The 23572-nt window shown below is 42.4% G+C and overlaps 1 protein-coding gene across 1 annotated transcript in view; it reads right to left on the bottom strand.

Annotated features, from left to right (window-relative positions):
* Positions 1–5525: 5525 nt before the first annotated feature.
* HABP4 (hyaluronan binding protein 4) overlaps positions 5526–23572 on the bottom strand; it is a 36680-nt gene continuing 18633 nt past the window's right edge. The window contains exons 6-8 of the mRNA XM_030832905.2: positions 12470–12641; positions 8981–9166; positions 5526–6934 (exon numbers count right to left, since the gene is read on the bottom strand). Coding sequence (XP_030688765.1) covers positions 6878–6934; positions 8981–9166; positions 12470–12641 — 415 coding nt within the window. The 3' untranslated portion in view covers positions 5526–6877. The remainder of the gene's footprint in view (positions 6935–8980; positions 9167–12469; positions 12642–23572) is intronic.

The raw sequence follows: 23572 nt of genomic DNA, 5'->3' as shown, positions 1-23572 counted from the left end.
CAGCAGTTGTTGTGACACTGCTGAGCTGGTTCATTAACAGGAGGACACTGGCCCTAGGGCCATGGGTCGTGGTCACCATCACTCCCTGCTATATATTGTCCTACCTTTCAGCTGCCCCATTATTCAGATTCGGGGCATTTTGTCTTCTAAGTGGTTGGCATAGTACGCCCCTATGTTATATATAGTCTCACCATTTTCTCAGCTTATTGGAGAAGCACGTGGACTCTGGGATCCCCTTTCAGATTCCTCTGCAGATAACCCCAACTCCCTCAATGGGGAAGCTGGCCCAGTCCGTGTGCAATGGAGATCCTTCTGCGCTGCCCCTGAAGCATGTCTGGTCTCCTTGCCTTGTCTCTAACTGTGTCTCATTTCTTTGCTAGAAAGTCTGCATGACTTTGACATGCTTCCGGATGACGGGCGCTCTATCCACACTGAGGTGCCCAGGTAAGGAGGCCTCCTGCAGGTCGGGAGCCTGGCCTTGGCCCCTCTGATTCTTATAGTGGCCAAATATCATAGGTTAAATGAGGAGAGCTTTTGGGTGGGAATAGAAAGAGTGGGGGAGGTAGTGAGGTTTGTGCGTCGTTTTACTTGTAGAAAGACAATGGTTTCTCTTCATCGTGGGTTTGCTTCCCTGTGTAAAGCAAGATGATTTTTCAGGCAGACAGTTCTTCCTTGTGTAGGACTCCAGAGAATGCAGCCAGTCTGGCATTCCTTGCAAACCTACCCCCCCACCAACCTACTAAATGCCAGTCATGTCCCGGCTGTAGAGTAATCCAACCCCCCCGCCCCCCCCCCACACCATAGTTTCAGCCACCCTCAGGAGGCAGTGCTGCCCCCGGTTGGGAACTGCTGATTAGGTTCACAGTTTTACTTGTGATGTCACAGAAACAGCAGCAGATGCTCTTGGGACCCTGTAAAGTGAATATGGTTCTCCTGCCTCGTTCTGCTCTGGCCCAAGCCCCAGCTGGCAGAGGAAGGGGTCGGAGAAAAGGTTTCATCTGTATAGGAGGCAGCAGAGGCTAACCCTGGGTATAGGGCTCATGAGTATTCATGAGACTGGGGGACCCTGAGATTTTAGGCGGGGCCTTCCTGCCTGGCCCTGGCTTATCAGTGTAGCAGCCGTGGGGAGGTTGCCCATCCTGTTGTCTCCATCCCTGTGACGGGTCTGTTGTGACAGCTGGACAACACACGGAGTACCATAGGCAGACCCGTGATTGGCACGTCCTTAAGTGGCAGCTGAGCGTTCCCTCCACATTGGCAGGACAGGCGTGAGGGCAGGGAGCGTGATGGCTGGTGGCCACCCTAGCTCACTCCTGCTGTTGAGCCTGCTCTCTGGCCAGCCCCAGATTTGCCTTGTGGTTAACCAGGGAGTTTAGAGGATGAACCCTGGGGTCTTTTCTCCAGACAGCATAATAAACTAGTAACCCCCCTAAGACAGGTTCTGGTGTTGTAAGTCCAACTCTGTGTGTCTCCCACCTTTTCCAGCGATGGTTGGATGTCCTGGGCTGTAACCTTTCTAGACCGACTTTTAATCTGGCTCGGGATCCGCAGGGACTAGATCTTCAGCGGTTTCTCCTGGATACCACAGCGTCACCATCAGAGATTTTCTCAAGGTGCCGTTTAAACCTGTTTCCTCAGGCCCGTGCCTCAGAGTCACAGCAAAGGAGTTTTTGCCTCGTTCTTCCACTGGGTATGGAGATTTCAGCCCAAAGCCAGAGCTGGGACTTCCTGTAGGTGACCTGGGGGGATGACTGGGTTGGGGACATGACCAGGCTGGCACCCCCTCTGGTAGTGGTGCAATCCCGAGTCCAGGTCGACAGCATTCCTTGAACTTTCTTACGTTAGAGGTCCTTGTGACTATCTGATGGGAGTTGGTCCCTATGGCCCCCCCCAAAAGCAAAATTTTGAAGACTTCATAGACAGGCCCTCCATGGCATCACAGCATCCAGAGGTGCTGTTCACACAGGTGCAGTGTGAAGGGTGCCCCCTAGAGGTGTGCCGTGAAGGAGCCTATTCACCAGTCATCCCAACGCCCCCTTCTGGGCCTTCAGGATCCTCGGTGAAAACCCCTGAAGGATGTCTTTCCACCCTGGTCACAGGACCCTGGGTTGCCACTTCCTTCGCTGGGCCACCTGGGCTCTGCCTTTCTCCTGCTTCCGTTCTACCCACCGTCCTCTCCCTCTTACTGAACACTTGTCTGGCGTCCCCGCTCACTTCTACTCTCACTTCCCCTCACCACCAGAACACGTAGGTTCTGATCATTTTGCATTGCCAAGAATGTAGGCCTCACCTCAGGTGCTTTAAGTTTTCCTCCCTGTTGCTCTAATGCTGCTCCTATCTGAGCAGGTGCGTGAAGTGCAGACCAGAGCCCCCAGCACAGTTATGCGGGTGGTTCATCAAGGTGAGTGAGGTCCCCCGGGGCTGGGCAGTGCACACCTCTCTGGAGGTATCCTCGATGCCTCTGGCAGGGTGGCTGTTCTCGAGAAAATAGTTTTCCTATTTTCTGAGAACATTTGAGAACTCTCAGAGCCCCCTGAGGGACTTATGTGTAAGTTGATGCCACTCCATTCTCATGACAGGCGTTTCCCAACTCATAAATGACTGTGCTTCCAAGTCAGTCTTCTGAAATGGGGCCACATTTTGCGAAGAAACAAGGCAGCTGGTGCTCTCCCCACACTATGGGGCCACTTTTGCCCGTGGTAAAGCTGTGATGGGTTAGAGAACCTTTGTGGTTTGGTTGGGGAAAGTCCTATTGCCTTGGAGTCATGGGAAACCCATGGCCAAGGAAAAGGCTTTCCCAGAGCAGCAGGAGATGGGCAGAGGCCGCCTGGGCTAGCGGAGGCCCCTGGAGTGCTTCGGACCTCAGGCTCCATGAGGCCCCTGGGAGAGCCCAGCTTCTGCTCCTGTCTCCACCAGCGCCTTGCCGGCAGCCTTGAACCTGGTCTTGTGGCCTCTCAAGTCTTGGCATCTCCACCTGTGCAGGAGACCTAATAAAGCTTTCTAAGAGCACTTCAAATGTTTTCAGGAGAACGTGTCACAGTGTGGCATTGCCCTGAGCGCCACCTCACCACAGGGAGTGGCTAAGCATGGCAGCACACAGCCCCATGTGGTCCTTCGGGGCCCCCACAGAGGTCCATGTGTCCTCTGGCCTTTCCCTGTCTCTCTCGGAAGCTTTGTCAGAGGGACTAATCAATTAACTGGAAATTTCAGGAGTGTGTAGAAAGAACACAGCTTGGGCACCGAATCATCTTCTCACCCCATCCCTGCCCAAACACTAGCTAGGGAGCAAGGAAGACGAATGTCCCTTCCTGTTCCCTGACTGAAAAGTGATGAGACAATTACAGACCAGCACATAGCAGTTGCTCAAGAAATGCTTGTTTCCTCAGGTTACCCAGGCTCTGCAAAGAGGGTGGAGGGGGATCCTTCAGACTTAAAGGCCATTCAGGCGAAGGGCAGAGCCGTATTGTTAGGGGTGCATCCTTGGGCAGTGCTTCCTCTAAGTCAGGAGAGCGGCTCCTTTCAGAAGGAGGGGAGGCTGTGATGGGCATGGTCGCATGGACAGGCTTCTGGAGTTGGCTCCTTGACCTAGGTGGTGGTTACAACAAAGTTTTTGCACTTTTATCCGTGTTGTATTTTACAATAAAGATTTCTTTATTTTCTGCTTTTTTCCTTCCTCATTCTCCTTACTGCGTAAATACAGAGAGCCAGGCAGAGCCTTACACTTGGGACACGTTGTGGGCAGTGGTGCCGGCAACCCAAGTACCCGACTTCAGGCCGATGTCGGGAGGATGTGGAGGTGAGGAGGGCAGGACCCTGCAAACTGTTCAGCGTGTGATCCCCATGGAGGCTGAGGGTGGCAGCAGCAGCAGCAGTGAAAGGGAAGTGGGCAGATTTTTTTCTCAAAGTGAACCTCTGCTTGTCCTGCTGGGTCATGCTCTGCTGAGAGGGAGGGCAGCGTGGCTGTCTCCTGAATAGCTTAGAAGATGGTAGTTGTTTTCACTTTGAGGGCTGCCCTTTCCCAGCTTCTGAGACCCGGGTCCTGCTGCTCCGTAGGCCTTGCCAACACCACACATGGTGTGGTTCCAAAGGAGAAACAATGCCTTCACCTATGAAACACCTATGCCCTGGGCTGGCACGGAGGAGCGAGGGAACAGAGAAGGAAAGGACCTCAACTAGAAACCAGCACTAGAAAACGGGGTGCTTGCTGCGGCTTCTGTGGTTCTGAGGAGCCTGCCTTGCACGGGATGAAGATGTCAAATGCTTATCAGTAACATTAGTCTAAGGATGTACTTTTCAAAGTAGCCTGGCCAGACGTTCAAACCATCCAGTGCAAGGTTCCCAGCCAGGAGCAGCTTCTGCAGTGAGTCCGCCTCTTCCCAGACCCTGTCAGCTGTGTGACTTAGGTTTTCATTCCAGTCGAAGCAGGGCACCAAAACCTGTCAGGGGTCACACCTCCTCCTACTGATGCAGGTCCTGGGACCAGCTCATCCTCAGGAGCCCCGGCAGGGAGCGCCTGTATCAGAAGGGATCCAAGTCAGTCTTGGGGCTGGTACACCTGCCCTTGGAATTCAAACATGCTTGACCTCCCACTTTCCAAGAGAGTCTGTTAGGCTCACACGTTTTCTTTAATGGGGTTAGTTTGCTTAGTATTAAGGTTACCAGCCAGAAACGTGTCCTGCCTCATGACAACACGTCTACACCCAAGCACCTCAAAGGAGTCTCGCAAGGCACTGTCACGTGGAAGGCTCTGCCTTGTATATAGGTCCGAATACACAATCCTGCCTCCTGAGTTTCCCTACAGCACATCATGGATTTCCCCTGCCCTTTGCTTCTGCTCTGTCTTCTCTGGGGCCGGACTGTGGACAACCACATGACAGAAGCCTGACATTCATCTGCCCCACCAGATTGGCAAGAGGTAGTCCTGGTGAGCAAATGAAGACCTCTAGCGGGCTCAGAAACCGTCCCCTATTCCCCCAAACTTTTTCTGACCACAAGACCCGAGACTGCTCCGTCGTACGGGCATCCTCAATGTGTTTGGGAAGGATGCAGCGTTTGCAAATACATTAAATCCAGCGCAATGGGCTTGTCCATTGTTATTCACAACACTAAAGGGGATCTTCTTGAGAAGGATCTGTTTTGCCCATCTTCAAAGCCAGGGCAAGGCAAAAGGACTTAATGTGACACAGCTCAAGCCTGACGAGCAGTGACACATCTTCACGCTGCACCCGCTGACTATCACGGCTGAACACGACATTCACTCTCACAAGACTTCTCAGGTCAGGTACTCACGTTCACTGTGTCTTTTCCGGGGAGAGGGAGTCAAATGATTACCTTAGTACTCAGATTAATAACAAGAATCCAAAAGTAGGCTGTCAACCACAGGGAAGGTCCTTAACTGGCTTAACGTGGCCGAGGGTTCAGTGCTGATTATTCAACAAAGTATGAAATGACTCTTTCCGCTGTGGCCTTTTCCCACATTGTTCTCTCTTGACCTGGGTGTCACCAAAAGGATTCAGCTCTCTATACACAGACGAGGGAATACCAACCTTTATTTACACTTGGGTTCAAGTTCAGAACTGCCATCTTAGTATAGCAAGGCAAAAAAAAGCACAGATTCTGAGACCAAGGTTCAGATTCCCACATAAGCATATTAACCGTGTGACAACCAGCAAATGTTACCCAGTTTCTTCAGTAAAGTGGGAAGAGTGTCACCCCAGCTTCCAGCGGCCGTTACAGCTGCCTCTGCCCCAGCTGCCACCCTGGGCACCACCCTGCAGGCAGCTGGGCTGAGAGAACATGGGCCTCCAGGTCTCGGCCCTGCTGGTTAGGGTGGGACTCGGGGTTATTGAACCTCTGAGGAAGCCCCTAACCCCAAAATTCTCCAAAGGCAAGAAATAGGAACTCGAACTGGTGCAAGGGCTAAGTGAGAAAAACTAAACATAGGTGTTCAATAAATATTCGTTATTTATAAGTCTTGCCCAGGACAGGGACGGAGGGCCTCTGTCACAGGTGTTGAATTCTGACGCTAGCTCTGAGGGAGAAAAGCATGGGGTGTTAAGTTGCAATACTCTTGCCTGGACCCCTTTTCATTTGATTGGTGGGATAAATAACATTATTTAAAAAATCATTTACTTAATACTCATCCTAAAACCCACCCAAACACTATATATGCACATTTATACTAAGCGCGTGTGTGTATGTGTGTGTACTACACGCAGAAACCACGAGGTAGTTTGGATCACCGTGAAAAAATCAATACTTTCCCTAATTCTCTGCCGCAGAGTGGTAACCAGTGATTGCACGATAGCTACTTAAAATTATTGGTTAAATGAAAACCAAAAAATTCCAGGAGAATATAACATTTACAAGTAAATAGTAAATACAACTGTATTTTAATTTCTTGGTCTCGGAAAACTAGGCTGTGACCGCTTTAAATTAATGGTCCAAGTTATATGTATTTCCTTTAATACAGAAGGACATAGCCTTCCGGTATCTATACAACTTACTAAGTAGTCTCAATAGATTCTATTTTACAACTTGCTTTACTCTCCATGCTTTTGTGGAAGATTCAATACAATCTCTATGTACATATTTTAAACATTATTTCTGAACTACATTTGGAATTCCTTAAATAAAAAAATAATCACCATTCTCCACCTTCTCGGGAAAGTGCCAGACTAACGCCTGACCAGCACTGCTGCTCTCTAGCATCTGGAGAAATCCTTATTCCCACACCACCCCCAGGCCAAAAAAGTGCAATGAATTCAAACTACATGGGAAAAAGCAACATCTATTGTTCTTATCTTCCCCACAGCAAGAAAAGTCTCTTTATAGGTATGCCAGTGCTGTTTTAATTTGCCAGGGAAATAGGGCTCTCTCAAGCCAGAGCAGGAAAATCTTCAGGGTCGTCTGGGTTTGGAGCAACATCTTGTGTCTGAAAAAGAAAAGTTTTGAAAGCAACCGTCACTTCACCCATTCCCACCTGGGTGCAGAGCTGTGTGAAACACGGTGCCCACTCTCCCTCAGGGGAGGAGCTAATGGGGTAGGGATAGCGGCCCAAACGTTGAGGGAGAGAGGGTCCCAGTGGGAAGAGAAGAGTGGCAGGGTCACTCTGAGTGAGGCCCTGCTCTGAGCTGCAGCCAAGTGCTGCACAGACCCCAAAGAGGGGACATGGAAGGGTGCCTCTCCCTCCTCTGACCCGCTCCCGTCCCTGTTGCAGAACGGCTGGCAGTGCCTACTGGCCACCCCCGGCCCTCCCTCCCACAGATCCTTACTGATCTTACAGATCCTTCCTTCATCCAATAAATATGGAGGATATTTATTGGATAAATTTGCTCCATGTAGCAAAAAAAAAATTTGCTACATGGAGATAATAAGGATGATTAAAGACAGTCCTGCCCTCGGGGAGCTCACAAAGTTGGGGGAGAAACATACTGGTAAGTTCAGTCACAGATGGCCTGGGAATGGGGGCCCACAGTCAGGGCATCCAATGCAATTTGGTGGCCAAGTACACATCACAGTCAAGTAATGTTTTCTAGAAGAGAAGGTTCTCCCAGAGATAAGCCTCAATGAATGAGCAAAGAGAACAGAATCCCGCAACAATGCGAGCGTGAAGGCTGTTAGAAGCTGGAAGAGCCCAGGTGGGCGGCAGGTTCGAGGACCGGATCACCACACCGCACACGCGGTGGCAGAGCTCTGCTATGGGAAAGGAGTGGATGTATATTTTCTATTCCCAGAATAGTTCCTTTTTCCAACATGGCCTCAAATGTACCCAGAAAAAACAATGTTGTGTTTTTGCTCTTGTTTAAGTATAACAGACTAGTTTCTCCTCCCAGGGGCTGCTCCCTGGAGTAAGGGAGTCAGGCAGCAAAAAGAACATTTCCCAGACCAGCCACAGAGAAGGGGCTGCTCCTCTTCCATCGTCACAAGGGCGGCACGGGGGCCTGTGCTGGCCACCGGGCCTTGTGCCCAACTCCCACTCAACAGGTGTTTGTTCAAAAAACATTTATGAAGCACCTACTACAGCTTACATTGCGCTAGGCACTGGGGAAACCATCATGTCCCCTGGAGACAGCAGACACTGATCAACAACTGCACCAGCGAGAATACAATTACAAATGCAGATGGTGCTTCAAAGCAAATAAGGACTCTGACCTGGTCTGGAAGACTTCTCTGAGAAAGGGAGGTTGGAGGATCTATTCTAGGTAAACAGGCAAAGGGGTGGGAGAAGGGCCAGCAGGTGCAAAGGCCCTGTGGGGTAAGGAACATGCTTGTCTGTTCTAGAAGTAGAGCAGTGTTGGCTGAAGAGTGGGAAAGAATGGTTTGAAGCGAAAAGGTGGCCTTGAAGCTGTAGGAAGGATTTTGTCTACCCTGAAAGCATCAGGGCCCAGGGCAGATGATCAGACCATGGTAAGCCACCGTCAGTTGATCTAATTCAATCCCAAGCCTGGGGATCTTATCTGATGCAGATGTGTGAATTTTTCTCCAGCTCTGAACGTGCGTTCATGGCAGACATCGAACTTCCCTGGAGACCCTGGAGGCCAGGGCTACACAATGGTCTGTATCCAACTGATGTCCATCATGCTACCATGACCGTTCCAAACACTCCAACATCAGACCCACACGAGACAGAGGAGGAAGAACCTCCTCTGTCTAGACGAGGCAGAACCTGATGATCTTCCAAAATTAGACTATGTAGGCCCAGGGCATCTTCATCCTCTCACTTCAGAAAACCATCAGGGTTTAGAATATAAACACTGGGCTTCCCTGGTGGCGCAGTGGTTGAGAGTCCGCCTGACGATGCAGGGGACACGGGTTCGTGCCCCGGTCCGGGAAGATCCCACATGCTGCAGAGCGGCTAGGCCCGTGAGCCATGGCCGCTGAGCCTGCGCGTCCGGAGCCTGTGCTCCGCGGCGGGAGAGGCCACAACAGTGAAAGGCCCACGTACCATAAAAAAAAAAAAAAGAATATAAACACTTACCACCACTTCTGCTCTGGGTCCATAGTTTTCTGCCCTTCTGATCCTTCCCCGGCCTCCCCGTGTGCCACCTCTGGCTCCGCGCCCGGGACGAGGGAGGTTACCAAAATTAATCTCCAGCTGGGATGTGATGTCATTGGCCGCTTTCCGGAAAACGTGGGCATCATCCTCATAGTCATCCTTTACCAACTGAAACACAGTTACAGCATCAAACACAGAACACACACATGGCCGTCTCCATGGACACTCACTGGGCCGGGCTCTGGGCAGGGGAAGATGCTGCTGCTCTGCTTCCAGCCAGGTGGGTTCTGCACATTTTTGAAGCCGCATGTTCTCATACTCATAGTCCTTTTTTTTTTGAATTGGAGTATAGTTGATTTACTGCTGTGTTAGTTTCTGCTGTAACAGCAAAGTCAGTCAGCTATACATATACCCACTATTTTTTAGACTCTATTCCCATATGGGTCATCACAGAATATCAAACAGAGTTCCCTGTGCTACAAGGTAGGTTCTTATTAGTTGTCCATTTTATACATAGTAGTGTCTCACAGTCTTAATTCAAACATTTTTGAACTTACCGTTACTTCAAGTGAGACCAAATTTCTATCAGTTTAGTAGGTTAAGATGTAAGATTTGACGTGACTAACAGTAATCATTTAAATGTTTTATATCGAATAAGTGTATTTTGCTGAGATTGAAAAATTTTAGTTTCTGCCTTTTGTTTTATTTCTTCACAAATGCTACTCTGATAAATAAGGAAAATCACCTTCCTAGAATAGAGCTTGATGGAGAAACTTCTTTCAACATGGGTGCTGACTGTACAAATACCGTATGTTAAAAACTGGATGATATACAATAAACACCTCTGACTCAAAATATATGGAAAGGATAGAACAACAGTATGATTTATCTGAAGGTTGCTACCAAGGCAGCATAAAGAACTCAAGCTGCTTTTGAAGAACTGCTCTAGTTCAAATTCTTTGAGAAAGTACATTTTATTGTAAGAGGTCAAATAAGTTCTACCTCTTGTTAAAAGAACACTGTATTAAATAAAACTCCTTCAAATTTGATTTGGCTTCAATTCCTAACCATGAATGAAACAAAGAAGAACTCTCACTTTTAAGTAAAATATAAACCTACAGAAAATATGCCAGTGATCGTAGACGAGAATCTCCCAAGTGCTGTAAGGTTAAACATCCCTACAGCTTGTCCAGAAAATGGAATCAAATTTCCCTGAGCACATCAGTCCCTTTTGGCCATATGTTCATTTCAGGTTTCACATTTAACACTTGTGTCCCCTTCGAAGTTTCAGATTAAAATAAATCAAAGGCCTTAGATGGGCTCTCAAAGCTAAAAAGATGAAGGAAAGAACAATTCAGGAACAATGGCACTCTGGCAACAAGACAAACACAAAAGATATAAGAGGTAAAATGATAACTACGGCCTGGTTTAGAAAACAATTGGCTGTCAGTGTGCCTCAGCAGAGACACGGCAGCCTTCCCAGTAAGAAGGGACAACTTGCAATGGAAGCAAAGTGAGCGAATAGTCAGGCCAAGGTGCTTTAAGGTCCCAGCTCTCTTCATAGGCTACTGTTTGGTCTGAACCTTGCAAAGAACAGAGCTCCATGCAAACAAGAGGTGTTATTCTAGTGCCTTTGTCTCTTAGGGTACTCAGAACAAAGTCAGTGACACCAATCACTTCTGGGACTAGTGATTTGGCTTCTGTTGCTTTAAGAAAAATTCCTGGCTAAAATCGTCAACGCCACAAGATTAATAAGTACCAAAGATGTGTGCTTTACTGAGACCAAGCTCGATGACTCAGCAGCTAACACAGTTGCTTCAAAGATTCCAGGAGACCTCTCTCTGGAGCCAGGGAGGATGAATCTGGTGTGGATTAAGGAAGAGCAGCTTCTATTTTTACCTAACATGTCAGCTGCACATTTCAAATCCTGACAGCACAATTGTTTTAGGCAAAGCTTTATTTACAGTGCCGCAGAACAAAAAAGAAGAAAATGGATAGAAAAAAAAAAAAAAAAACACCTAGCTGATGGACTTGTAAAAAGGCCTCACTCGTATGTGTACAAAAAGCCATTTCTAGTGGAAAAGCTAAAAACTTATTAGACTCGGGCTTCCCTGGTGGCGCAGTAGTTGAGAGTCCGCCTGCCGATGCAGGGGACACGGGTTTGTGCCCTGGTCCGGGAAGATCCCACATGCCGCGGAGCGGCTGGGCCCGTGAGCCATGGCCGCTGAGCCTGTGCGTCCGGAGCCTGTGCTCTGCAACGGGAGAGGCCACAACAGTGAGAGGCCTGCGTACCGCAAAAAAAAAAAACAAAAAAAAACACAAAACGTACTAGACTCCAAGAGCTTGGACTGACTGAAACAGGAGTTAGGAGGGGATCCTGTATCATAAATGACCCCCTAGGGAAACTATTCATTCAAAGAATATAACTAACCAAAGTGTAAATGGGAACACAGACAAATCTACATAGTACAAAACTCCTGAGTTTCAAATGGAAAATCAGTGAATATCCAGCAGACAGGAAGGGTGCTCACTACCGTCATCGACACAGAGACTGGTATCAAGATAAATAGCTGTGACGGAATGAAACAAACTCTAAATTTTAAAATCAGAATGATTCAGTGTACCCTTCCTTAAGTTCAGCAGCTTAAATAGAATGTGATTAAATAACTCTCTGACCAGCCTTCTCAATATCTGCTGGAAGATATTTTCAAAGCGGAAGTTGCCAATGAAGAGCTGAACATAAACCTTGTAAAATCAGGACCACAAAAGACAGAGGAACACACAAGCAGTTCCAACAGGATAGCTGGCCACAGCAGCAGTGCCCGACGGTGCTGCCAGGTGCTTCAGGGCTCCTCTGGTGAGTTTCTGCAGAGGGAGCAAAGCTGCTACAGTAACACAGAAAAGGCTTCACCCAACCCTGACCAGTTAAAAATGATCAACTAGTTCCAACTAAATGCTCTTATTAGGAATTAGAACTGTGAAAAAAAACCCACTGAATCACTTTGCTATACACCTGGAACTAATAAAATATTGTAAATCAACTATACTTAAACTTAAAAAAAACAAAAGAATTAGAACTGAAGATAATCTAATCACGAAAATGCAGAGTAGTTATCCTCTGAAATGGATTCAGGAAACATTCTGTACCTCTCTTCTGACACAAAATTGACATGCAGCTAAAACATACAGCATGTGCACAGTCTTTGCACAGTTCTGGAGGGAGCAGAAAGTGCACTGTCACTATAACTGCTTTGGATTAAGTATTAATAGGTCAATTCTTTTTCAATTTTTTTCTTAATAAACAATAAAAATACAGTAAAATTAGGCACACATAATCTCTGATTACTCTTAGGTTGAAACTAGAATGTCAACTACTAATGTTCCATTTTTAAAATAGAAGTGGAAAAGCCCATTTCGTTTCCAATAAGGTAACAGTGAAGATTACCTCTAGATACAAAACATCATGCTTACATCATCTCTATATTTAGACTTGTGTATCACCACTGCTTTGGAAGGGACAGTGGACTCAGGTTTCCGGATGTTAAATTCAGGCTTTGGTCTGGTCTGTTCTTGAAGATTTTTCCACTCATCTAGGGTCATCTCTTGAACTTGAGTTTCTTCTTCTACCTCCAACTCAGGAACTCTATAAAGAAGTAAAATCATAAAGAATTATTTCTGACAGGTCTGAAATGTCTACTTTCTCAAAGAGAAAGTCATGACCATTAGTTTAATGTACTTTCATGGTTCTGTATCTTAAATTTAAATAAGGTAAGAAAATCTTTGAACCATAAGCTTCTTTATTTTATTTTCATCATTTTATGCCACCATTGCCAACTGAAGGTAATTCCTGTCTGTGTTCAAAGCAGTCTTTGAAAAATGGGAGCATCACCATCCCAATGACATTAATATTACACTTCACCACCAGGCACTCCCTTCCCCTATGACATTACACACAAAATGAGATAGGCAATTGTAGAAACAAATGGGAGAAGTAACTGAGACAAAACACATATAAGGAGACCATGAACAGAGGTTATAAACAATGGGTCACAAATATGTACTTTTGTAAATATCCTCCTTAAATTCATGAATTCTTAAAATAGAAGACAGACATATAGAACAATGGAATAGAATTCAAAGTCCAGAAATAAGCCCTCACATTTATGAGCAATTAATTTTTTTGATCAGGGTGCCAAAGACCATTCTTTTGCACTTGGATATTTAGTTTTCCCAGCCCCGTTTGTTGAAAAGACTGTTCTTTCTCCTTTGAATTAAGTTGGACTTCTCACACCATAAATATAAGAGCTAAAAGTATAAAACTCTTAGAAGAAAACAGAGGCATAAACCTTGGATTAAGCAATGGTATCTTACATATGACATCAAAAGCACAAGCAACAAAAGAAAAAGTAAATAAACTGGACATCACCAAAACTGAAAATTTTTGTGCTGCAAAAGGACACCATCAAGAAAGTGAAGAGACAACTCATAGAATGAGAGAAAATATTTGCAAATCATATATATATCTAATAAGAGACTTAGATCTAGAATACATAAAGGACTCATAACTCAAAAAACTAAATGATGCAACTAAAAAATGTGCATTTGTCAAAACAATGAATGTACACTTATTTTTGTACGTTTCACAATAAATAAATTTTATATCAGTTTAGGTGGTGGGTATAGGTGTTCACTGTAAAATTCTTTAAACTTGGCTGTGTTTGAAATTTTTCATAATAAAATGCTGGAAAAATACTAATATTAAAACATATCCCAAACATACATTGGCAAAAATATAAAAAGACAGTAAATTTTGTAATGCCAAATACTGGAAACAACCCAAAATCATCTGGAGGGAATTTGCTGGAAAAATTATGTATATCAAACATGAATATTAAGCAGCTAAAAAGAAATGAGAAATACATAAATTGCTGTGGAGCACCTCCTGGATATACTGATGAAAAAGCAAGGTGGAATGTCTGTTACCACTCACCTAAGAAATAAGGAGGCATACAAATATATATACATATAGGTTTAAAAAAAAAATCATAATATAAACCAGGGAAAGAACAGGGATAGCAGCTATTTGGAAAATATCATGTTTTAACAGATTGTACTTTGGAAACATTTAAATATTTTACATAAATAAATAAATCTATAAAACAGATTTAAATTAAAATTCAATCTCTAAAATTTGGAAGCAAAATTAATCAAATTAGCCTAATTGTTTATCAAGTTGGTGATAAAAGCATCAGAAAAAAGCTATTTAAAGTGCCTTTAAATACAAATTTATAATTATTCATCTCTCTGTATATAACTTTTTAATAATCATATTATTGGAGGTAATATTATTTGTTACTGTCGTGTGTGCAGCAAATGGGTAATAGTATGATGTTATTGACAACTGGGATTTTCAGCATGGAAGAAAAAGAGAAACAAACTTAAGAAAGTTTAGCTAAAAATTTTGTACTCCTAAATTTCAAATGGAAATATTGAATGAACTCATAATATATTTTAGCTTAAAAATGTGTGTGTGTGTGTGTGTGTGTGTGTGTATTCCTCAGCTCTGTCCACTTAAATGTCCTAGAAACAGTTAAGAACCTAGTAGCAGTAAGTAACCCTAGTGCCTAGACTATGATCTCTAAATACCATATTCTAGTTTTTTAAAATTTATTTTACTGAAGTACAGTTGATTTATACTGTACAGCAAAGTGATTCAGTTATACATAGATATACATTCTTTTTCATATTGTTTTCCATTATGGTTTATTACAGAATATTGAGTAGAGTTCCCTGTGCTATACAACAGTAGGACCTTGTTTATCCATTCTATGTAAAATAGTTTGTATCTACTAATCCCAAACTCCCAATCCATCCTTCCCGACATCCACTCCACCTTGGCAAACACAAGTCTGTTCTCTATGTCTGTGAGTCTGTTTCTGTTTCATAGATAAGTTTATTTATGTCATATTTTAGACTCCACATATAAGTGATATCATATGGTTCTAAATACCATATTCTATTAAAGGACTCTGGCTCCCTGGAAAAATGACTCAGTATGAGACGTGAAGTATAGATGATGAGTCTGAAACATGTCCTACCAGAAAGCAAGGAAGCTATCAGAGACCACTGAATGTGTGTAAAAAGGATCAAGAATCAACTTGAAGAGGCCCCCTTCAGTCAAAAAATGGATCAGTTTAAGCACCAATAAGCATAAAAACTCAGTGTACTGAAACACATCAGATATGTTTAAATCTCTAAGTTCACAAGGACACTTAAAAAAAGTCACTGGCACCTTTGAAGGATATGAGGGAACCAACTCATTATTCTGAAAATGAGTAAATTAAAAGTAAAACACGCCTTTTATGCATCCTTCATTTCCTAAACAAACTTACACTCAGTTTAATCAACTAGTTCTAGGTAAGCTTTTCTTTACAGATCATCCCAGCTACTTAACTGAAGAAAGAATCATAGAATTAGACTATCACTAATTTGCAGCCCTAATGAATTAATGGATAAAGGCAATGATAATCAGCAGCCTTCCATAACCTATGAAACAATCTTGCCAAAGAGTTGAACCTGAATTTAATCAAACCTCTGCCTCTCATTATTAATATTCAGGAAATTTTTTTAAAAATATGAAGAACAGAGAAACATGTTGGACTACTCTACAATGCCATGCTGGGACTGGCTTGCACCAAGTCGTAACAGCCAATTGTTAAATTCTCAGGAATTTTGCGAGTTGGCTGTGAAATACAGTTGTTAAAAATTAAATTACAGAAACACATAATTAAATGTTAAAACATGTTTAAATGTTAAAACAAAGGTAATAAATCCTCACAACTCATCATTCCCTAATTATTTCACTACATTTTGCCTTTTCCTATGCACTTGAAGTTATTTATCTCTATTTTATGTGTAGAGTGGATATACTATGCAACGATGTACTACCGCACATCTTTTCCCACTCTGTGTTCAATGATGTTGCTTTGGTGGTTTTAAATCAGCCATGGTAGGAATATTTACACCACAGAAACTAGCAAGTGCAATAGATCCAGGCTTTTTCATCCCAGAGAACCAGATGTTAAATATTTACCAGCACACCACTGATTACAGGGATGCAATCAATACAATTCTGACTCTGAGAAACTATTTGGACAAATGACCCAGCTTTTTCAACAAATAAATTGCAAGAAAATTAAAAAAAGAGAAGACACATCGATTAAAAGCGACTTAAGGGTAATCAAGATAGTTTGATATTGGCAGAACAATGGAACAGACTATAGAGAAATAGGCCCACACATACACGGGCGATTGATTTTCAAATAATGGTTTTCAGTATGCTGGAATAACTAGACATGCATATGCAAAAAAAAAAGGAGGGAACGTCTATCCATACCTCACATTGTATATAAAAGTCAACTCAAAATGGACCAAATGTCAATTTTTAAAAATGGATCATAGACCTAAATATAAAACCCAAAATTATAAAACTTATAGGAGAAAACATTTGTGGTATTAGGTTAGGAAAAGATTTCATACCAAAATCATGATCAATGAAAGAACTGATAAATTGAACTTCCTCAAAATTAAAAACTTCTGCTCTTCAAAAGACACTGTCAAGAGGGGACTTCCTGGGTGGTCCAGAGGGTAAGACTCCATGCTCCCAATGGAGGGGGCATGGGTTTGATCCCTGGTCGGGGAACTAGATCCAGCATGCAAGCTGCAACTAAGAAGCCTGCAGGCCACAACTAAAGATCCCACATGCTGCAACGACGATCCCATGTGCCGCAACTAAGACCTGGTACAGCCAAAATAAATAAATAAATATTTTTTAAAAAAGAAAAAGAAAATGGGTGGTCATCATTTTAAAAAAAAATGACACTGTCAAGAGAATAAAAAATCAGGCCACAGATTTGGAGAAAATATTTGCAAATCATGTATCTGATAGAGGACTTGAATCCAGAATATATGAAGAACTCTCAAAACTCAGTAATAAGAAAACAAACCAATTATAAAGTGAGCAGATGATTTAAACAGACTACTAAAGAAGACATACAGATGGCAAATAACCCGTGAAGAGAGGCTCAACATCATTAGTCATTAGGGAAATGTAAATTAAAACCACAATGAGATATACACCTATTATAAGGCCTAAAAATTATAAAAACTCGAACAACCACTTTGAAAATGAGTTTGGCAGTTTCTAAAAAAGTTACATAAACACCTGCCATTTCACTCAGGAGAAATGAAAATGTATATCCACAGAAAGGCACACACAGAAATGTTCATAGTAGCTTTATTTATAATAGCAAAAACTATAAACAACCCACATGATCACCATCAGGCAGATGGATAAACAAATAGTGGTCTATCTGTAAAATGGAATATTGCTCAACAATAAATAGGAAGGAACTACTGAAACACTCAACAACCTGAATGAATCTTAAAATATGCATGCTCAGTGAAAGAATATAGACAAAAGAAGAATACAAAAAGAATACATGCTGTATGCTTCCATTTATATAAAATTATAGCAATTGCAAACTAATCTTTAATGACAAAAAAGTAGATCACTGGTTGCCTGGGGGAAAGGGGCGGGATGGAGGGATTACAAAGGGACACAAGGAAACTTTTTGGGTTGATAGATGTGCTCATTATTTTTATTGTTTATGGATTTCAAACTTGTAAAACTGTACATTCTAAATATGTGCTGTTTATTGGATTTGGATTGTATCTCAATAAAACTGTTTTTAAAAGAGATGTAAGAAACATAAAAATTAAAATGTATATTTCAATATTAATTCAAACAAATAAGTTGTTTTAAAAAAAGATTTTGAGATAATCAGGGAAACTGACAAACTGCCTAGATATTTAATGATATTAAGGAATTGTTAAAAAATTTTAGATGGGATAATGATATTCCAGTTATGTTTTTTTTTTTTTTTTTTTGCGCTACGTGGGCCTCTCACTGTTGTGGCCTCTCCTGTTGCGGAGCACAGGCTCCGGACGCACAGGCTCAGCGGCAATGGCTCACGGGCCCAGCCGCTCTGCGGCATGTGGGATCTTCCCGGACCGGGGCACGAACCCGTGTCCCCTGCATCGGCAGGCGGACTCTCAACCACTGTGCCACCAGGGAAGCCCCCAGTTATGGGTTTTTTAAAGGAAGTCTTTTAGATATAACATTCTGAAACATTTTTGGATAATATATAATATATCCTGGAGGTAGAGGAAGTGGGTAGAGAAATATATGAAACAAGAATGACCATGATTTGATAACAGTTTAGCTGAATAACTTACTTGGAGTTTCAATATACTATTCTTATTTTATATACATTTTTACTGTAACTTTTAACAAAAAGAGCTAAAAATAAAGAAATATTAAGGAATCATGAGGGTTTCTGTAGCCTACTTGTGATAGAATTAAGAAATCTTGGAACCGATGCTATGAATTTGAGGATTCTTTCTTAACTAAGATAACCTAATAGAAGTTAATAAATTCCAAAAAGTTCAATAAGAACAGATTTTGTGTTAAGACCACAAAAGAAGTACTTTTTGTCTGCTTGTTTGTCTTAAAAAATATATCTAGGGCTTTATATATATATAAACATAAACAACTAGAAAAAGTAGAAGTCATGTAAGAAATGCAGCCCTGAAGTGACACAGCCACCCAAAATAAAGCAAATAGTGCAGTTCAGAATAGAGAATCTGCCACAAGTGATTCCATCCATGAAAGTGATCAGCCTGACACCCTTTACTCAGATGTGCCTCATTTGAAGGTGTTCTTACAGATGCCCCCATGCATTCTCCTTTATCACCTGCCATTTCAACAAGCCATTTTGGGAGCAGTATAAAATCACCAAGGACAGGCTCCTTAATTTCATTGCCTATTGACCAAAAATAATTATAAAAAACACACTCTAAACAAACAAAACACATTCTATGACAGTTCTGTAAGGCAGATTCCATTTCCCATTTGAATCAGCTCTGAATGTAGTTTTTACTGCCGTTTTAGCAAAGACTGGATATTCAACAGGAAGAGATATAGCTAATTCTCAGTTCCAGGAAGGACTAATGCAAGTATATTTCTAACAGTTATAAAAGCAACATAACTGCTATCACTCTAAATTTAACAATTCCCTTTTGAGTAATTCAAAGACCTTTACAGTTCTTGGTTTATCAGGTGGGCCAAAGAGTGCCTTTGGTATTTTAAGTAAAAATAAAAGACACATTTTTCATTTTCCCCAAGAACTTTATTGAACAACGTATTCACGCTTTTGTTCCACCACTTTCTGCCATTTTCCAGGCAAGTTCATAAGTCCAAAACTTTTTATCTTTTTGCGCAAAGAACTGTTCCAGGTGCCTTTTATAGTCTTCCAGGGAATTGAATTTTTTTCCATTAAGAGAATTTTGTAAAGACCAAAATAGATGGAAATGCGAAGGTGCAATGTCTGGTGAATATGGCGGATGAATCAGAACTTCCCAGACAAGCTGTAACAGTTTTTGCCTGATCATCAAAGAAACATGTGGTCTTGCGTTATACTGATGGAAGATTATGCGTTTTCTGTTGACTAATTCTGGACGCTTTTCAACTGGGTGCAGCTTTCAGTTGGTCTAATTGGGAGCAGTATTTGTTGGAATTAATCGTTTGGTTTTCTGGAAGGAGTTCATAATAGAGGACTCCCTTCTGATCCCACAATATACACAACATCACCTTCTTTCGATGAAGACCGGCCTTTGGTGGTTGGTGGTAGTTCATTTTGCGTGCCCCATGATCTCTTCCATTCCACATTGTTGTACAGTATACACTTTTCATCGCCTGTCACAATTTTTTTTAAATTAATTTATTTATTTTTGGCTGCGTTGGGTCTTCGTTGCTGTTGGGTGCAGGCTTTCTCTAGTTGCAGCGAGCGGGGGCTACTCTTCATTGCAGTGCGCGGGCTTCTCATTGCGGTGGCTTCTCTTGCTGCGGAGCACAGGCTCTAGAAACGCGGGCTGCAGTAGTTGTGGCTCGCGGGCTCTAGAGCACAGGCTCAGTAGTTGTGGCGCACTGGCTTAGTTGCTCCGCGGCATGTGGGATCTTCCCAGACCAGGGCTTGAACCCGTGTCCCCTACATTGGCAGGTGGGTTCTTAACCACTGTGCCACCAGGGAAGTCCCCAACAATTTGTTTTAAAAACGGAGTGTTTTCATTACATTTCAGTAGAGAATCGCATGCAGAAATAGGGTCAAGAAGGTTTTTCTCGTTTATGTGGAATCCAAACGTCAAAGTGATTCACATAATCAAGCTGGTGCAAATGATTTTCAACGTTTGATTTGGATTCTTTAAGTATGTCGGCTATCTCCCACGTGGCATAACATTGGTTGCTCTCAATTATTGTTTTGATTTGATCGCTATCAATTTCAACTGGTCTACTGAACTGTGGAGCTTTGTCCAGCGAGAAATCTCCAGCACGAAACTTTGCAAACCACTTTTGACACATTTGATCAGTCACAGCACCTTCTCCATACACTGCACAAATCTTTTTGTGCATTTCAGTTGCGTTTTTACCTTTCTTGAAAGAATAAAGTATAATATGCCGAAAATGTTGTTTTTCTTCCATATTCAATATTAAAAAGGCTACACAAAAATTCACCAATTTTTATGTCTTTTTTAAATGTATGCTGATATGACAGCTGTCACATACAATGTAACAAAATTGTTTCCAGTGAAGTTAAAGACAACTAAGTGCTACTAGAGCCATCTTACAGAAGAAACCAAATGAAACTTTTGGCCCACCCAATATGATAAAAAATTTTTGGAGAGAATTTTTCATCAAAACTGCTCATAGGTATCAGTCATCAAATCTATAACTTGTAATGTGAACAATGCTGTATGCAGATTTGATAATTATACATTTTGCTTCTAAATGGGTAAAATTACAGAAGAAATTTTAACAAGTTATCTTTTTTTAACAACAGTTTTAACAACAGTTATCTTTATGTAGAAATAAATGGGATAATAATGCTAATATTTACTGTATGTTTACTAGGTGCCAGATGCTATTCAAAGTGCTTTACATTAATTTGCTCATGATAATTAATGCCACAAGTTAGTTAAAATTAACAGCTCCAGGCTTCCCTGGTGGCACAGTGGTTGAGAGTCTGCCTGCCGATGCTGGGGACACGGGTTCGTGCCCCGGTCCGGGAAGATCCCACATGCCGCAGAGCGGCTGGGCCCGTGAGCCATGGCCGCTGAGCCTGCGCGTCCGGAGCCTGTGCTCCGCAACGGAAGAGGCCGCAGCAGTGAGAGGCCCGCGTATCGCAAAAAAAAAAAAAACAGCTCCATTTTACAGGTAAGAAAATCAAGGAGACAGGTTATACAACTAACAAATAAATGAAAGAGCCAAATTTCATATCCATTCATTCTACCTCCAAAGCCCGCATTTAACCTCTGTGCTATTTAGGGAATAAGATGGCAGAAAAAATGCTTAGATGGAAGATAGTCAAGATATGGACAGAGGAAGCATACAAATCATCAATTCAAATGTCCAAACTTCCATTCAGGCAATACTTTTTCACCTGAATGAAAATGTGCAGTGAATCAAGGAAAGTGGGTTCTAGAAATAAAACTTTACTCACTGAATACTTAACCGCGGCAAGTGGATCTAACCTAACATGTAAATAATACCTCCTACTTCCTTCCAAAGTACTGAAAGGGTGACTTCCCTGGTGGTCCAGTGGTAAAGAGTCCGCCTTCCAATGCAGGGGATGTGGGTTTGATCCCTGGTCAGGGAACTAAGATCCCACATGCCACAGGGCAACTAAGCCCGCGCACCACAACCACTAAGCTCGTGCACCTCAAGGAGAGAGCCCGTGTGCCGCAAACTACAGAGCCCACACATTCTGGAACCCGTGCGCCACAACTACAGAGCCCATGCGCCCTGGAGCCCGTGTGCCACAACTAGAGAGAAAACCCGAGTGCCTCAACTAGAGAGAAGTTCGAGCGCTGCAACGAAGAGACCACGCGCCACAATGAAAGATCCCACATGCTGCAACTAAGACCCTAGGCAGCCAAAAAAGTAATAAAAGAAAAAAAGTACTGAAAGGGAAGTGAATTTCATGATAAACTTGGAGCTCCTCATAAATTTGCAGTAAAAATTTTAAAGAGCTGTGGTCCTGCTTTAAGAAGACTCAGTACATAACAATCTTCATTGTCTAAGCAAATACCCTTGGAAACAAAGTGCAAAATATTTCATTGCAGATATTTTTAAATAATGCTTCCTCACCATTCTCTTTTCATAGAGTTAAATTTTTAAGGATGGAAGGGAGTTGTTGATCTATGTTACTTAACAGGAAATCCTCAGTGATCCCAGCAGCTCTTCCCCTGATTACAGAACCACCTTCTCCCATTTGCAGTTCTTAATAGCAAGTTAGTCTAAATGGCACTTTTAACCATTCCTGCCATTCAGTACAGTTAACAACATGAATGTCTGTGCCACAATACCTGGTTCAAATTCTGGCTCTGACACTTACTACAAGTTGTTTAACCTGTATGTCTCAGCATTAGAATAGGAACAGTATCTTCTCCTTCACAGGCAGCAAAGGGTTAAATGAGTTAAGCCATAGACTCATTTGGAACAGTTCCTGGCACACAAGAAATGCTCAATAAATGTTAGACTTACTCTTAAAGCAAAACAGGAAACTGTCACAGGTATTCTTGGACATTAGAACACCACGTGACAAGAAACATGTAATACTTCTGTAATGAAACGAAGAAGGAAGGGCATAGCACATGTAACTGTCGACAAAATGTGTCCAATTTGAGGAAAATGTATGTACTCTGGGTTGCAGGTTTGAAAATAAGCAAGGGTACATTAAATTCACCTACCAAGAAGTTCTAAACCAAGAGTTGCACTAAATATACATTCTGGCTGAACGCCGAAAGCTTGGGTGTTAGATCAATATCCCGACAAAGCCAAGATCAGAGGGCATCATCCTAGAATGCATATACAAGCCTAATTTTGAAATTATAAAAAACTATACTTGTATTACTAGAAATGTGAGTAATAATTTTAAAATGTGACAAGGCAGTGCAGAAACAAGAACTTCTCAGTGCGGTTGGCTAGACTGCAGCTGTGGTGCACTGCAGCTCCTACAATTTTAACTGGATGCTCACTGTTCAGCATGTTCAGCAGAGGGAGAGAGATTTGCTGACTAGCTCCACTAGGATATTGCAGACAATGAGACGGCCAACGAAATCATCAAGTATTATTTTGTCTTTCAAAATAACTGATTAATTGAAAGAATTATTTTGTCTAATATTATGAATGCTAGAGTACCTCAATCAATTCCAAAGATTATAATTATGCTATAATTTACTCTCTATTATTCTGCTTTATATTACCTGAATTTGGATAAATGGTTTACTGGCTCAAAAAGGATCCAATTTTTCCTGAAGGTATCTAGTTAACTCACTTCTTAACATTCATATACACTGTTGATCTATTTTCTTAGTTAACTTACTGTCTAAATGTTCATATTAATCTATTTCTTTAATTAAATACATTACTTAGTTGTTTTGAATAGTAAAGTAACA

The sequence above is a fragment of the Globicephala melas genome, chromosome 6 (genome assembly GCF_963455315.2).
Source record: "Globicephala melas chromosome 6, mGloMel1.2, whole genome shotgun sequence".
In the NCBI taxonomy this organism is placed as follows: domain Eukaryota; kingdom Metazoa; phylum Chordata; class Mammalia; order Artiodactyla; family Delphinidae; genus Globicephala; species Globicephala melas.
The sequence above is the reverse complement of the archived record's forward strand: the minus strand, read 5'-3'. Positions and strand labels throughout refer to the sequence as shown.